Here is an 18,266-nt window from a genome sequence, read left to right as displayed (position 1 = left end):
TTTCAGTTCTTGGTATTTCTATTTACGCTCCAGTTTGGTCCACTCTTGGTCCTTTGTTATTTCTTTTTCTGAATTTTGAGATTTTTGTGATTTTGTTTCGGTTTTAGCTTTCCGTACCTGTTTTATTTCCTCTCGCGTTCGTTCTATTCGATTTTTTGAGAATTTTCCTGATATTTGATCTTTTACACAATCCTCTGCTCTTACAAGCATCAAATAGTGAGTTTTACCTTTTATCATGTGCATCAGGTTCTCTCTCGCTTTGTTTCCTGCTCGTTTCCTCCTATAGTGTTCTTGGCGTCTAGGATGTTGATTAGCAAAATCATAAAACTTGATATTCTCGGTTTCCTTTCCACGCTCACTTGAGGTGTCTGAACACTCATTATCTGCATCATCATTTTTTTCCAAATGTTCAGAGGAGTTGTAAAACTCTTCTTGTTCCGGTGGTTCTACCGTCTCCTTTTCTGGTATAACGCTTACCATGTAATAGGGTAACACATCATAGCCATCCTTATCGCAAAATTTTATTGTTGGACTATCGGTAATGGTACAGACATCCAATGTTGCCAGTATGTGTTCCCATTCTAGAGGTTCCAAGGCATCTTCAGGGAAAGGTTCCGGAATATACTCCTTGTCCTCAATTGCTCTTTCTAAGACGCATTCCTCTCTTCTTAAGCTTCCACAACGTGAAGCTCCGCACATCCATAGCTCTTTTGGTGGCCCTAACCATGCTGGCAGTTCTGATCCTACTACTGTAGCCGAATCAAACTCTTCCACCGGTGTTTGGTTCACATCCTTGTAACTGTGGTCTTTCAGGTGTATTTTAGTTGTCGTTTCGCCATGTCTAAGGTATATGTGGTCATAACCCCAATCTTGGACCATCTTCAATTGTCGCATGAATGGTCGTCCCAAGATTATCTCATAATTGTTCTTTTTGTCAAAATCAACTATTGCAAATGTATGCTCATACTCGATTCCGCACGAAGTGACAATCACTTTTTCTAGGAGTCCCAACGGCTTCTCCATGAACCCATCTGCCAATTGCAGTTTCATTTTGGTAGCTCTCAAAGCTGGTTTTCCCCATTTTTTCCAGATTTCTTTGGTGGCGATAGCAACTCCCGCTCCACTGTCAAGAATAGCTTTGGAAACTACTCCTTGGAATTCTACTGGTAGCGTAGTGTTTCCGTCTTCTCCCTCGCAATATTCTCCAACCTTATTCAATGGTACTGGCCTAGTGTTTAGTTGAGGTCTGTCCAACTCTCTGATTCCTTCTTGTAGCTTCAAGGTGGGGTCTTTCACTCCAAATTTTTCTAGGCATTTTCCTAATGTGGTCCACATGTTTGGCCTTAACCTTAGGAGTTCTGCTAACGTGATTGTGCATGCCACCGGAGTGGATAACAACTCAATCAATCCTTGCGAATCCATCACCTTGTTAGAAGAAAGTCTTTGAGATGGGATTGCTCTCATTTCCGACTTAGCTTCGTACTCTCCTAGGTAAGAGGGTAAAGTTCTCAAAGAGTCTGGTTGGCTGTGCCCGAACTAATTGATCCTTGATCTCCCCCTTGTGAATGTATCTTAAAGTTCATTTGCGACGTTGCCTCAAATTCTTCAATAGGAGGTAAGATCACATTCTTTTCTTTTCTCGCGCTATTCAGGTGGTTACTCATCCTATTAGCCTCGTTGGCCTCACGGATTTTCTTCCACAGATCATCTAGACCTTTACAGTCCTTACCCATTTCTACCAATATTTTAGGCTGGAACCCGTCACTTGCCCCATCGGTGGTATTTGGCACTATGATAGGCTCTCCTCTAGACTCATAGTCATTAGTGAGTCTTTCCTTTGTTTCCTCATGTTTCTCTAATGTTGTTTGGATAGGGATTGGAGATGGTGCTTCATGACAATTTGCCGGTTTACCTAGCGGATCTTCCATCAATGATTGAGCCGTCTCGATCATCTTTTTACACATATCCAACCTCTGTTTTTCTATTTCTGCATATGGATAGTCATCCACCTTTGCTCCTGGGTTTGGTTCTTTTTAAGTCGAGCTTCATAAGCTTTTAGAAGCGCATCCAACTGCTCGTTTACCTTGTCTGCCAGTACAGATCCTCCTGATCCTGCACTTTTTGCTATTTCCTTGGGTGTTATGACTGTTGTGGTGTGTGAGCTTAAGCTAGCTAGATCCTCTAACCGCTCCAATCTATTCTTTGTATGTTTCAACTCCTCGGATAGGGCTATTTGCTCTTGTTCCTTCCTAGCCTTCCTACGCGCCTTTCTAGCTTTCCAAGTGCTTCTCTGATTTTTCGTTTCTGAACTTTGAGCATCGGTTTTTGGTTCTTCAACTATGGGTTCGTTCGTCCTTCTTTGGGCTTGGGCCCGTGTTACTGCGTGAATAGGTATGATTGTTTCATTTTCCGATCCTCCACTGGAAGGTATTGTTTCTAACATGTTCAAGGTGGTTTTTGCTCCTTTGTTCAGATTTTTAGGGCAATCGGGAATCAAATGAGTAATTCCACATTCTGGGCAATACGTATTGACTCTAATGATTTCATCATGAGGACAGTCTCTCAGCCAATGGTCTCCACCACACTTGTAACAGGGTCCCTTGGGTTGTTGAGGTGCTCCTTGAGCCCCTCTTTGTTGGTAAGCATGTCTCTGTCCGCCCATGCCTCCATTGGCTATGAACATCAGTGTTCGTTTATCTAGGCTATATCTTCCTTCTCCTACGGCCTGTATAGCAGTTGGTGGTCCTTGATTCCCTATCATGCTCCATGGTTCTGGCGTCGAGGGTTCTTCCGGTGGATAATAGACAGGGTTTGCCGCATATCCATTGGGATCTTCATAATACGCATGCATAGGCACCAAAGCCTTTTCCTCTGATTCAGTTACTGTTGGTGTGTATCTTATACCAACTGGTCGTAATCCTGGTAGGGGTGGTTGTTGCCCCAACACCGGTTGTGGTATTTCTACGCCTACAGGTCCTGGTAAGTTGCCTGCTTGATATCTAGGCATCGGTGGAACTTGAGTGGAAGCTACTGTAGCTTGGGGAGCGTAAGGTCTCTCTCTCACATATCCCTTGTTATAATAACATTCCTTAGTCCCATGGTTTGTCCATTTTTGTTCAATAGCACACCACTTGGGCTGTTTAGCCTGGGGGTTTGGTGTACAAGTTGATCTTTTTTAGCACTTCATCTACAAGCTGCTCCTGGTTTACCGCTACTTCTCCTTTCGGTGCTGTCTTGGAAGACTTGCTTCCACTTTGCTATGAAGACGAATCATCATCAAGGTCCTTGAACTCCTCTTCTTTGTAGACCGCACAATTGTCCACAAGGTACAGAGCCTCCTTGGTCAACTCATTCAACGTCGTGCTGCTTTTCATATGTAAGTCTTTCTAGAGATCTGCAGTCCTTAGTCCTTGGATGAATATCAGCATAAGTCTGGACTGAGTTGGCAGTTCTTCAACAGGACAGAACTTAACATATCTTTTTAATCTTAGGGTTGCCTTTCGTACAGATTCTCCATCTTTCTGTTTGAATTTATGGATTTGTGAGACGGTATTATGAGCTATTCTCCTTTGAGAGAATTCCTCAATAAACTCGTCAAACACTTCCTCCATCGACTCAAAGTCTCTACGCTCTACAGAGTCAAACCAAGTGGCAGCATCATCCTCTAGGGTTAGTCCAAACCCTGCAAATTGGGTGCGAAAATCTAACACCTCTTCGGCTCTAATTACACGCACAAAGGCTGCTACATGATCTCTTGGCTTCCTGTGTATTTCTTGTTTACCCATTTTTGCACTTGAGAAGGTCTAATTCTGCGATGGTCTACAAACCTCATCATTGGATCACCCCATCCCAGTCGATACACCTCCTCAGGCCTTCTGTAATAGGCTGGTTCCTCTCCCAATGGTGCTCCTAAGCCATAATTTCTAACGGTTCTCACTGGAGGTGGTTCTTCTCCAGGCTCTGTCGACCCTTGTGTCTTTGGCTTACTCTCTACTTGATACCTTGAATAGAGTGGTGGTTCTTGCAAATCCCTGAGCCCTCGTGTGGCTTGATAACCATCTCGGTTTTAGTCTGGTTCCATTGTTGCACTCTGTCGAAGCCATGCCTGCAATGATGGCTGGTTTACTGGTTGGTCTTGGTTGTTGAATGCTTGCGGTCGGGTGGAATGTGAGGTAGTGTCATACTCATCTGAAAAAGGATTCGTTGACTTGCTTGGGGTGTGGGCGGCTCTTGGCACTTCCTCAAGGGCATATGTTGATGCTCCTGGACCTGTTGCTCTCTCTACTTCCTTTGGGAGAATACGTTGGTATTCTCGCCCGTATCTACTATCAACAAAAACTATGCCCTTCCCCATAGTAGTTTCATAAGAGAATAAGTAAAGAACCTTGTCTTTGCTTAATTCGTTTACGTATGGTTCTTTGCTGCGAAAGTAAGAGACTATACCCTCGCTTTCATGTTTGTAGATTCCCACATTCTCGTTATAAGTTGGAACCCTGGTTGTTTTCTTATCATACATAAAAATAGCTCCGGGTCGATCAATGTTTGGTGGCGGTTCTTGAGTTTCTGAAACCATTTTCCCTTTAGCCACGTTATCTCCATATCTGTTGTAATCTTCAGGGTTACTAACTATTAAATAGTGGTTCTCCTTTTCGTCTCGGAATCTATCTCCATCACCATACACTCGGATTATCTCCAATCTTTGAGTTGGCCTCTCTTCGATACAAATGCACTTGCTGCCTCGATAGTCAGAATAGACTAGGGCTCCTCTCGAGTTTGTTCCCTCTAAGAAGATCACCGTGAGCATGGAATCATTCAAAGGATTTTGGGAGGTGTTTCCTCCTCGCATAGGTCCATCATAGGTGAAACCTCTTGGCTGTTGACTACCCATCATGAAGAAAGATTTGTCTGACGAAGTGTCAATATCACTACCTTCCTCAATAATCGGTGCTAGCGGATCTAGCTTTGCTTGAGTTACACTCTCTTCGGTGGACACTAAGCTCCTTTGGTCACCTGCCACTTTCTGGTCTCTAACAATGTATCTTCCTGATCTTAAATTCATCAAACTTATCAATGCAATTTATCACAAATTCAACCACTCACCTGGCAATGGGTCAGTTTCTGCACAACTTCTTGCTTTGTTGCTGAATATACCTGTACACAAGCGTTTTAATTTCGGCAATCAAATCAAATCATTTATCTGCTAGAGGTTATCTTAGTAATGATTGGTATAACTAGAGAGTTAATCTCAACCACTACTGTATTTTATACACTATTGATGTTCTGGATTAGGTTTGCTAATCTGAAACAGTACTTCCCTCAAATGTTGGTCAATTTATGCGAAAAAGTCTGAATTCAGTCTTTGCTTCGTCAAATGGGCAAACAAGGTCCAAATTCACTTCTGAAAGAAGTTCTGGAACCCTTAAGCCAAATGGAACCTCACTGTCTATGCCAGGTCAAATTTTCATTGCAGTACGTCCCAATAGACATCCTATGCGTAGGATGTCTCCTGCTGTGTTTTGCCTGGATTTTTGCACTGTTGTTTCCTCTTGTTGTGCTGAGCTTACAGCTGCTTTTACTTTTTGATTTGGACACCTATTAGCTAGTCAAAGAGTCAGAAATCTGTTCCGACGGCCTGTTGATGGTAGTGATCAGTCTAATCAACTCCAAATTGGACCAAAATTGACTAGGAGGCTTTTCTTAGGCTATATAACACCTTACTATGCTCAAAGTCAAAGTCTGGCTTCAATTTCTTGCATTAGACATCCTACGCGTAGGATGTCTTTTTCATCAGAATGGCTTCAAACTCAAAACCCAGACTCCCTTGAGTTGCTGATCACTTTGGTATACTTAGAATTCAGTTTGGAGTCCAAAATCACTCAGAAGACATCCTACGCGTAGGATGTCATTTTGGCCTGTTTGACCCCAGATTTGTCCCACAGCTTCCCTTTGATGTCAGTAACCCAGTGGTATGCTTAGATTTTGTTTTGGATGTCAAAAGTCCCAAATTTCATATGTTTTTGCTTTTTTAGTAAAAAGTGCTAAAGTCCGCTTTGAACCCAATTTTTCTTACCCAAATGAGATGAAACCCCTTTCAGTCACTCAATATATCATGCAAGACATGCTCATGCAGCCATCTTATGGTTTTGGTCCCAAAATAATGTTTTGGCACTATTTGGGTAGGATGTCTGGCAATTTCAGTCTATCTGGCCTTATCCTGTCAAGATATGGCCAAATTTCCACTTTCCAGTTGAAATTAGGGTAAACCCTACCTCCTGAACACACTAGTCAACTCAAAATCCCAAAATTCCTCCCAATGGGTCTGTAAACATCCTACGCGTAGGATGTCTCCTGGCTTAAAATTAAAGTTTTTTTTGGCAGGAATGCTCCTAATGCTCTGTAGATCTATCAGAAACACTCACAGTAACTTTTGGACTTCAATTAGGCTTTCAAACACACTTTTGCGTCTTTTACAAACTTGTAATGATTCTATCAAGCAAGTGTACATGCATGAAATGCTCTAGATCTTGAATCATGATGTCCTACTTACTCTACTCCTACCTATCATGTGAAATGATGTTTTTGGTTGCTTTTTGGCCTCTCTGGACTCTCAAGCTCTCCTCTCACTGCTTCTACCACTCCAACTCCTACTCTAGAACTCGACTACTACCTAAAACTACCTAAGTCAACCTCATCTACCTAAGTCGAAGGATCTAAGCCAGACACACGCTTCCTAGACTCCCTCTAAGACCTAGAGAGTCCTCCACCCTCTGATCCTATCTAAATGTAAAGCGAGACTCTTGGCAAGCCAAAAATCCCAATCCTCAAGGATTAGTCTCGGTCACCTACCTAAGGTTTTCGTCCCTGGCAACGGCGCCAATGTTGGACGGATACGCCGCGACGGACGTCAGCACAACGAGAACTCAGCTAACATGTAATGTCAGTTAAGGACGAAGCTCGACCCGCAGGCGCGTGGAAGCAAGCATAAGGTGTCAACCTACACTCGACCGACTTCTAACTAATTCCTATAGAGGTCTCTACCAATTGTCTAAGTCACAGTCTTCAAGAGTGCAAAAGAGGAAACTTTCTACAACGCTCCCTAGAGCCGAACACCCATCAAACAATCTCGAAACACCATAGAACTTGAAGGAGACCCTACTAATACCAATAGGTCGCTCTCCCTAAGGTCTATGAACCAAAATCCCGACCCAAAACACCTGGTGCAGAAACACGTAAGATGTCTGGCCGAAATCTACAGGTCTTCGTTTCCAAAATCTAAAGTGCCTAATGTGTAGTTCTACTCAATGTGAATGCGTGGATATGCTGCAATGCAAAATCGGACAACGTATGCTCACCCAAACAACCGATGAAGCTCGTAGAAGGAGCTCACAAAGCCGGACCGTACGCGCGTAATGTTGGTATCGGCGCGTAGCTCTAGTCGGGGGCAACACGCTGCACTTCTCCGCACTCGATTCCGACCTCCGGAGCACACGTAGCGTCAAGATGAAGCTCACTCTCTCTCTCTCTCTCGTACACAGTACGCTCACTCATAGACTTCAAAACTTGTTTAAAATGACAAAAGGGTTTTTCATTAAGGTCAAAAAGTGGTATATATACCTTACAATTTCTCAAACCCTAAAGTTCCAAAATCAACCATCTACTCAATCTAACTATCAAAACTGGGATACAATCTGGAAACTTCTGTAAGTCCCAATAATTACAAGGTGAAAAATCAGGTTTTCCTCAATGAATGAATAATTACAAAAAATAATAGTCCTCCGAGTAGTTAGATGCCGTGTCCAGCTTCTAACACAACACACTCACCATTTACAAGTAGCTCCTGGTAGACTATCTGATACAACACCATAGATTTTTTTGTAAAACTTTGGCCGAATGGTTTGAAGTTTTACCTTCTATCCTTTTCTTTGCAATGGGGTGAACACTGACAACTAGTTTTTTTAATGTAATATCCATTAGTTGTGGGTTGTCAACCCCAACCAAGCAAGGTTTTATAGTTCATGAAACTCTTGTCTTGTCATACACACTTTCTCAAGCTTGATTTTTTTTGTATGGAGGTGGGGTTCACCTGAATGACCATCAAGAGTGAAATGACTTACATGTTGAAGAACTCTTTAATGAAAAGATGCATAAATCAATGTACCATGCATGGAGGTGGGGTCCACTTGAAATAGCCATCAAGAGTGAAATGGCTAACATGTTGAAGAAAGCTTTAATGAAAAGACACATAAACCAATGTACATGCATGGAGACCATGCATGTTAAATCTAGTGCTTAAAGATTCATTGATCATGCATATGAAAAAAGCTACTTATAGATGAAAAGAACCGATGTTTGATTGTGGATAGTTCAAAAGAATTGTAGACAGAAAAGAAGTGATTTTTAAAACTTTGCAATGCTTTTGTTAACTTTGAAATTAAAGCAAATTAAAACTCTTCAATGATTTCTTTAACTTTAAAGAGCAAGATTCTTTAACTTGAAAATTAGAGCATGTCATCCTCAACAAATCAACCAAATCAACAGCTGGAATTTTCATTGATTCTCCCAAAGTAGAATTTCATAGTGCACACTTCAATTGTTCTAGTCCTATGTCTCTCTACAGTCCTTTTGCTGCCAACAAGGGAAAAGAGGACATCCCAATAGACATTGAAATAACAAATGTGCGTGCGTATGTGTGTGTGTGTGTGTGTGTGTGTGTGTGTGTGAGAGAGAGAGAGAGAGAGAGAGAGAGAGAGAGAGAGAGAGAGAGAGAGTCTGATGCTGAGAAATTGGAAATGGCAAAGGTGCCATATTCTTCAACAATAGGCAATCTTATGTATGCCATGTTAGCCACCAGACTAGACATTGCATTTGCAGTGGAGTGGTTAGCAGATTTATGGCAAATCCTAGCAGGAATCACTGGGTGGAAGTGAAACACATTTTGAGATACCTTAAGGGTACAACAAGCAAGTGCTTACGCTTTGGGAACAATGATGCATCCATAGTGGGCTACACGGATGCAAAATATGCGGATTGTGTGGATAGTTGAAGATCCATGTTTGGCTATGTTTTCTTATTTGTTAGAGCAACCATGTCATGGAGATCACGTTTCTAAGATTGCACTTCGTCTTCCACCACAACGGAAGAGTATGTTGTAGTTTCTCGTGCTAGCAAGAAAGCTTAACTCGTTTAGTGGAAGACCTTGGCATTTATCAAACTCCAGTGTTGCATTGTGATAGTCACAGTGCTATTGTTTTAGCGAAGAACCCGATGTTTCACTCCAAGTTGAAGCACATAGAGCTCATGTATCATGTGATATGGGACATACTGGCTAGCAAGCACATCGAAATAGTCAAGGTTCATCTGGATGACAACCTTGCAAATGCTCTCACTAAGAGCCTGCCCTCACAGTGTTTTGCACATTGCATTGAGATTGTGGGTGTAGGGTGAAGCCACTGGAATGCTTCATGGTTGTACATGTTATGCATACATAGGCCACTTGGGCCACATTGGCCTTTAAGGGGGAGATTGTTGGGGTTCAGGTCAATTGGCTAGACGCCCAATACGTTACTAGTCCATCACTAATCTTATTCAGTGTTATACAATAGAATAAGGAACTATGAGGTATCATTATCCTCACTTTGAGCTCTACCCATCTTTGTGCGCTCTTGCTTCTCCCCCTTTCCCATACGCACACCCTCATGCATGGCCTTGATCCCTAGAATTATGGATGCAGTACAATGTAACCTATGATGACCTTATGAAGATGCCTCATGGCCATGACCACTATAGAAAATCCACGTCAATAAAGTATAGGTCAAAGCTTATCCCAATGAAACACGTCTTAACCTTTGACTTATGTGTGAACTTGCGCCCCACAATATGACATAGTCCAAATCCCCATCAATCAGTCCTTCAATCATGGGCATATATGTCATTGACGTTGTAACCCCTAGAGGCTTCAAATCCCTTTATATAAGCTTTCACTTTCTTTTACATTTGTGTCAACTATCTCTAACCATTCTCCATTCACCATGAATGGAATATTAATCAATCTCATTTAACCCCAAGACATAGGTCATATGCTTGATATAGGTCATATGCTTGATAGCGTCAACATTGGCATTTGATCCCATTGGCATTGAAGGCCATGCTTTGATTTACACAAATGGTAGAAAGGATCTTGCAAACGTCAACATACTAAGTCCGATTGAAAACAACCAAATTCAGCTTGATACATTTTTGCTTAAAGGATTCAGAAAACTTTAAAAACGGAGGCAAACTAGCAACACTTGTGTGCCCCATCTATAGTTTATAGACACTCATTGCATCATCTCAGTGCAAGTGTACTTCAAATACATAAAGTGTTGATGCACTATTCTGTTTATCTCTTGTCATCTACTATTAGGAAACAAGCAAACACAACAAAGAGACTTTCTTGCATCAGAGTTAAACCACATTCACCACAAGCAATAGTTGTGCCTTATCTATCTATTTCGAAACCCAAAATAATCTTACTCTCCACCAACACATTTTTTGGACCAAGAGCAAAAAGGATTGAACCTCCGTTCAGAGTGTCAGGCCACCTCAATCTACAAATCATTAAAGGCTCTTGTGAGTTCTCTCATATGTCCAACTCAAGCACTAACACCAGTTAAAGCACAAGCCCGAGGCTTTCATTCCATGATGCACTATTTACAATTCAATTCTTCACCACGCGAAGTAGGCTAGGTTCGATCACTATACGTGCATGAGCGCAGGTGGTGAGCTCAAACCTTCGCTCCAATTCGCAACACCCTGAACCACCAGGGAATGTGGGCGACCTCTGCGGGAAGACGGAATCTCAAGGTAAACCCCCCCCCCCGCCCGCCCCAATTAAGAACACACACCAACAAACGCACACACCTACCTCCGAGTATTTCAGTAAGCATTAGTGATTTGTTGTCACAGAGTAACTCCAAATCCCCTGACAAAATTACTAAAGAAGCAATGCCAGCTAGTCAAGTCAAGCATGCAGACAAGGAGAATTACAAGGACTCAATTATGACCTCACTAAAAGCCTGTGCTAAGAAGAAGGATTTGTACCAAGGCAGTAGGATACATGCTCATATCCGCAACAGTGGGTTACTTGAGAAGGATGCATACTTAGGGAACACATTGGTCAGTATGTATGCCAAGTGCGGTGCTCTAGCCACAGCACAACAAGTGGTTGACGAGCTTCCTGTTCGGGATGTCGTCTCTTGGACTGCACTTATTGCAGGGTATGTCCAATATGGGCAGGGCAAAGAAGCAATTGGTTGTTTTCATCGGATGCTAAGTGAGGGCCTCTCTCCAAATGCGATCACTTATTCTTGCATCTTGAAGGCATGTGCCATTATGCAAGATATTGATATGGGCAAACAGATCTATGATGAGATTGTTAGTCAGGGGCTCTTGGCAAAAAACGTCGTGCTTGGCAATGCTTTGGTCGACATGTATGCTAAGTGTGGTGTATTCATGAAAGCACATCAAGTGCTTGACGAGCTTCTTGTACGGAATGTCATCTCTTGGACTGCACTTATTGCCGGGTATGTTCAACATGGGCGGGGCAAAGAAGCTCAAGGTTGTTTTCAGATTATGCAAAGCACAGGCCTCGCTCCAAATGCGATCACCTATTCTTGCATCTTGAAGGCATGTGGCATTATGCAAGATGTTGACATGGGGGAACAAATTCATGATGAGATTGTTAGTCAGGGGCTATTGGCACAAAACATCTTGCTTGGCAATGCTTTGGTTGACATGTATGCCAAGTGTGGTGCGTTAACAAAAGCACATAAAGTGCTTGACGAACTACCTATCCGGAATGTTATCTCTTGGAATGCATTGATTGCAGGATACACCCGGCAGGGGCAGGGGGGGGAAGCTCTTGGCTGTTTTCAGCGAATGCGGAGCGAGGGCCTCTCTCCAAGTGCGATCACATATGCTTACATGTTGAAGGCATGTGGCATTATGGAGGATGTGGACATGGGCAAACAAATTCATGATGAGATTGTCACTCAAGGGCTCTTGAAAAAAGACATCGTTCTTTGCAGAGCTTTGGTCGACATGTATGCCAAATGTGGTGTACTTTTGAAAGCACAAAAAGTTTTTGATGAGCTTCCTGTCCAAGATGCTGTTTGTTTGAATGCATTGATTGGAGGCTATGTCCAGCAGGGGAAGGGTGAGGCAGCTCTAGGCTGTTTTCATCGAATGAGAAGCAAGGGCTTCTCTCCAGATGCAATCACCTATGCTTGCATCTTGAAAGCATGTGGAATTTTGCAAGACGCTGATGTAGGCAAACAAATTCATGATGAGATTGTAAGTCAGGGGCTGTTGAAAAAAGATGTTGTGCTATGTAGAGCTTTAGTTGACATGTATTCCAAATGTGGTGTACTTTTAAAAGCACAAAAAGTTTTTGATGAGCTACCTGTCCGTGATGCAGTCTCTTGGAATGCATTGATTGCAGGATATGTTCAACAAGGGAAGGGTGAGGAAGCCCTTGCCTGTTTTCATCAGATGCGAAGCGAGGGATTCTCTCCGGACACAATCACCTATTCTTGCATCTTGATGGCGTGTGGCATTATGCAAGACGTGGACATTGGTAAACAAATTCATGAAGAGATTGTTAGTCAGGGGCTGTTGATAAAAGAGGTGCTTTGCAGAGCTTTGGTTGACATGTATGCGAAATGTGGGGTGCTTTTGAAAGCACAAAAAGTTTTTGATGAGCTTCCTGTGAAGGATGTGGTATCGTGGAATGCATTGATCGCAGGATATGTTCAGCAGGGGAAGGGCGAGGAAGCTCTGAGCTGTTTTCATCGGATGCAAAGCGGGGGCTTCTCTCCAAACGCAATTACCTATGCTTGCATTTTGAAGGTATGTGGCATTATGCAAGAAGTTGGCATGGGCAAACAAATTCATGATGAGATTGTTGGTCAGGGGCTTTTGAAGAGAGACAATGTTCTTTGCAGTGCTTTGGTTGACATGTATGCCAAATGTGGTGAACTTTTGAAAGCGCAAAAAGTGTTTGATGAGCTTCCTGTCCGGGATGCGGTCTCGTGGAACGCACTGATTGCAGGTTATGCCCAACAGGGGCAGGGCCAGGAAGCACTGGGCTGTTTTCAGCGAATGCAGAGTGAGGGTTTGTCTCCAGATGTAGTCTCTTGGACTGCACTTATAAGAGGATATGCCCAGCAAGGGCTGACCAAGGAAGCTTTAGACTGTTTTGAATGGATGCAACAAGAGGGCATCTCCCCAGATGCAATCACTTTTGTTAATGTGCTCAATGCATGTAGTCACTCCGATTTAGTAGATGAGGGCCAAATGTATTTTAGTAGCATGAGCGAAAAGTATGGCATTGCTCCGAACAAAGAACACTGCACTTGCATGATTGATCTTTTGGGGCGTGCAAAGCTTTTTGACGAGGCTATGAGAGTAATTATGATGATGCAATCGTCTGATCATCCTCCAGTTTGGTTTGCTCTTCTAGGTGCCTGTCAAAAATGGGGAAATGTGAAGCTTGGAAGGCTCACCTTTGAGCGTGCAGTAAAGCTAGATGCATGTAATGCAGCAGCTTATGTCTTGATGAGTAATATTTATGCAGCTGCTGGCATGCAAAAAGAGGCACAAAAGATTGAACACATGAGAATGAAAAATGCTGTTTGGAAGCAGCCAAGACATAGCTGCTGGGCTGATGCAAAAGGAAATCTTCATAAATTTGTTGTTTGAGAAACCAAGGATCCGCAAAGCGGATAAATCTATGCAAAGTTACAACATCTTTAAATTTCAGTTGTCCCAACAAGGATATCCCCCAAAGGTGAAGTGGGTTTTACAAAATGTTTCTGACCGTTCCAAAAAGGTTTCACTTTGTTAGCAATGAGCATAGCAAGAGGTTGGGTGCCATAATGAGTACACCTCAAGGGAAGCATATATGAATCATGAACAGCTTGTGCGTCTGTGTGGATTGTCATGTTGCTACCTCACTATTATCGGACATAGAGGAATGTAGAATGATGGTCAAAGACGCGGAAAGTCCTCTCGTGATGACAATCAGAAATGGATGTTCCGAGAAGTGAACAAGAATTACATCTCTGAATGGAATCCTTGTTCCAAAGGTCTTGATTGGTAGATTTTCTCGCTTCTTTTTGTGCCCTCTGCATGGGAGAATGGTAAGCTTTTTGAAAGTGGAAAACATTTTTGTGGAGACTATGAGTCTGGGCATTTGTTTACAAAAGGAAACTTGAATGTTTAGATGAGTGCATGTTCCTAATGTTACGATTTCTGGATTTGGGTGGTTCTACTCATGTTTTCTGATGGGGGGGAATGATAAGATTTTGGTTGAAAGGAAACTCTCATCATTGCATCAAATTTTCAAGTGAGTTATAAGGTTATGAATGAAAAGAAACTGTATGGTCATGTTGATGAAATTAACAATTATGAAAGCAGTATACTGTACTGTAAATTTGGTAGGTGAGGAGGCTTGATGACATATTAGAGCTTCTAGCTTGGAAACATTTTAAGTATGGTTCTTTTGTGGTTGAGAATCATGTATGTAGTACAAGGGTGGGTATTATCCACTTCTTAAGGGTAAATTGGAGTCATGTCTTTATTCAACAAAGGTAATTGCCTTCATGATTGGATTGGAACCTAGCCTTGATTTTAGAACATGAATAAAGTCCACTGGATTCATTAATGCTGCATTCTTGAAAGTATGTGAATTGCCATTGAAGGCAAAGTAGTAAGAGTATGGTTGATATTTTGCTGTGAATCGCAAAGCAAGTTAATCAAAGATAACAACTATGTTTAGTTGTGTTGGATCAAAACATAAGAGCAATGTATAGGTGGAATGGCAATGAACCTAATATAGGAAAGGCTTGCTTGAACTAAAGTGAGAGTCATGATCCGGAAGGAGAAAACTTAAGTGAATTCCCAATGTATCCATAGAAGCTTGATAGGTGTCGACTTGAGTTCTTGATTGAGGAAGAAAATTCATTGTAGCTGGTGATTGAAACAGATGAGGTGTAATGGAACTTCGGAGTAGTGGAAATTAATGAGAGTACTTTTGAGAAATTACTTTGTATAGCGGGTGAACATAATTGAAGATAGCAACATAAACATAGAAATTAACTAACTTGGCATGAACAATCCTTTTGCAAGAGAGAGAATTTAGAGAACATGACAACAGTTGAGGACCAGATTGATGTGGAGCCGGTCCCCCCTCCAATAGTCATTTGTATTATGATTTCTCCCATTAAGAGAGATTTGTTACAATACAATCTTTGTGTTCCTTGTGACCTAGGTGATGCAATGAAGATGGAAAGCTTCATGCATCACAAGCATACCATAAACTTTGTGGAAAAAGCTTTAACTATCCCAAGCCTCAGTCCCAAGACCTCAAACACCTTCGAAGGTGGAGAGAGCTAGCAACGAATGAGGGTAGGGAAGAGGAAGAAGAAACATTTCATAGGAGAAAGAATTAGATCCTCACTAATCATCACTCTTCTTGCTAGCATACATAATAGCATAGTAATGAAGATGGAGAAGATGGCAAGCTTAAGCATTGAAGCATGGCTCTTGGTTGGATTTGCACTCCATAGCCAAGAGTGTTGCTGTAAGCTCTCAACCTCTACTTGCTTGGAGAAGGAGAGGGAGCTCTTGCACTTTGCACAATGCACAATGTGAGTGTGTGTAGGAGAGTATACCCCTCAAGCAACCCCCTAGATTGCTTTGGTCGACCCCCTCTTGCACCTCATGCTTGAAGCTCATTGGACCCCTCCAGGCCTAGCCAATCACAAGCAGGAGGCATTACAAGCAACAAGGGTAGCCTTGGGACAAGTGTCCCCCTTTCCCCTTTGAGAGAGAGGACTTGATAAATGCAAAGACAATTAATTAAATTTCCTAAATTATCATTGGACCCCTTGGGTGGCCAACCAATAGGCTTCACGCATACCATGAGGGCAACATGAGGAGGAACTTGACAAGTGTCCCTTATGCTTTCTTTGTACCAAGTATGCTTTGTGTGAGTGTGTGGGTGTTCTCTCTCATCCCCCCCTCTTGTAGGGCTCGCTCCCCCTCCTTGTAGGGATTGAATCTTGACTTTTGACACCTCAAGCCCCTCAAGCTTAGGCCCAGTTCCCATCACAAGCTTGGCCCTTAAGCACTTCGAGCTTGGGTTGGGTTCTCACCTCAAGTACAACCCTAGCATCTCAAGCATGTCAAGCACCTCAAGCATCTCAAGCACCTCAATCATTAAGCACCTCAAGCACCTTAAGCTTGGGCCGGGTTCCCACCTCAAGCTCAATCCTAGCTTACCTAAGGTCAAAGGACTTTTAGACTAACTATTGGAGGTCTTCAATGAAGCTAACCCTAAGGTCTTATGCTCCATTGGTTAGCCTTGCTCTTTGATAGACCATCTCTCATTTGGGCCCCTTTACAATTGGCCCCGTGTTATTGAGATAGATCTATAAACACATGTCTATATCTTAACCCTTGTTCCCGTTTATTCTCCCACATTAAATGATTAGTTTAATATGAGAAAATCATTTGGGTTGGTTAAATATTAAAATTTATGACATTACCTCTTTCTTGAAATTATAGTCGTCTTCGACTATGAGGTAGAAGAGATAAATCCTTAGTCATTAGTCAATCTTACTTCGTGGATAGAGGATCCCTTTTTACCCTACGACATCTTTGCAAGATGGATGACTAATCCATTTGGTGCTTGGGAGACATAGCTGCCGCAGGCATGTCTGCTCTTTAGTCCATTTCATTTTCCCAAAGTAGAGTGACAAATTCTACTTGGTGTTTGAGAGACGTCATCATCACAAACATGAGTTTAAGCATATTATTTAAATTTGTGCACAAGTTTTTTTTTTTAAAAAAAAAAACTAGTCTTATAGGACAAAAACATGGGTCATTTAAAAGAAATTTGTACATTTTCTTACTCTAATGTAGCATTGTAAGCATTGACAAGGTTCATACTATCCTTAAGTTGTATTCCTTGCATCCAGTTAGCATCTTCAAAAGGATAATTTTGAACTTAATAAGATACTGTCGGATAATCTTACCATGTTGTAGTATCTTGTTTTCGTACCGAAGGATAGCTTTGGGTTGTAGCACCTCTTCTTGGTCTTCAACTTCGGGAGGGTCTTCGATAATCAGTTCACTTGGTGACTCTCCTTTGTAGGGCTTAAGTAGGCTCACATGAAAGGCATTATGTATGATCCAATGGTTGGGCAACTTTAGTTGGTAAGCCGTTTCATTGGTGGGCTTCAAGATTTGGAAAGGACCATAGTATCTTTTTGCTAGCTTAGCATAATACTTTTGATGGCCCGTAGGATTTTTTTTTGTTGTTTGTCCTAATCGAACCTTAGAAAACTTAAGTAAGACCCAATCATTTTCTTTGAACGTTAAGGCCCTTCTGTGCTTGTCAGCAATAGCTTTTTTCCTTTGTTGAGAGATGGATATAGCCTCCTTAATATTTTGAAAAGATTCTTGTAGGTCATGGCTATACTCATCGACAGCGAAGATCTTCCCATGTACTTTGAATAGCAAGGGACTTTTTGGTCTTCCCTCAATGATCTCAAAAGGTGATTTGTATGTATAGTATAATTGTAGGCATACTCTACAAGAGGTAAGTACTTTTCCCATTGTGAGCATTGATCTACTTCGGTAACATAAGTCGTGAGTAGATCGAGTACCGTAAGATTGGCTATCTCACTTTGGCCATCCGTTTGTGGGTGATAGGTCGAAGAGAAATTCAATCTTGTTCATAGATTTTCAAAAAGACCTTTCCAGAAGTTACAGGTCATTCTAGGATCTCTATTTAACACGATGGATGTTGGTAATCCATGGTGTTTGAAAATCTGCGATATGAAGAGAGTTGCCATTTGGTGTGCCTTAATAGTCTTTTTGACAGGAATAAAGTGTGCTTGCTTGCTAAACCTATCGACTATTGTCCATATTTCCGTATTCCCATGGATAGACTTGGGTAATCCAAAGATGAAATCCATGAATATACTCTCCCATGGTGAATTTGGGATAGGCAATGGTTGGAGTAATCCACGTTGCTTCCCTGTATCATACTTGGTCTTTTGGCATAATACACATTTTGAAACATACTCTTGTATGTCCACTTTCATGGTAGGCCAATAGAAATATGTATCTACTCCTCGAAAAGTAGGTTGAAAACCTCTATTCTCCGCATGGGGAGGAGCATGGGATTCATACATAAATTTCTCACAAAGGGAATGGGTAAC

General features: G+C 42.0%; 1 protein-coding gene across 1 annotated transcript; it reads left to right on the top strand.

Annotated features, from left to right (window-relative positions):
• The first annotated feature begins 10,668 nt into the window (after positions 1-10,668).
• Positions 10,669-14,215, top strand: LOC147435501 (pentatricopeptide repeat-containing protein At2g33680-like). Its single transcript, XM_086488564.1, has 2 exons — positions 10,669-10,842; positions 10,945-14,215. Exons 1-2 carry the CDS (start codon positions 10,807-10,809, stop codon positions 13,735-13,737), a joined length of 2,829 nt encoding a protein of 942 aa, XP_086344690.1. The 5' UTR covers positions 10,669-10,806; the 3' UTR covers positions 13,738-14,215.
• The last annotated feature ends 4,051 nt before the right edge of the window (positions 14,216-18,266 follow it).

The sequence above is a fragment of the Adiantum capillus-veneris genome, chromosome 18, assembly GCF_014529385.1.
Source record: "Adiantum capillus-veneris isolate H3 chromosome 18, ASM1452938v2, whole genome shotgun sequence".
Taxonomy (NCBI): domain Eukaryota; kingdom Viridiplantae; phylum Streptophyta; class Polypodiopsida; order Polypodiales; family Pteridaceae; genus Adiantum; species Adiantum capillus-veneris.
This window is presented reverse-complemented; position numbering and strand designations above follow the sequence as displayed.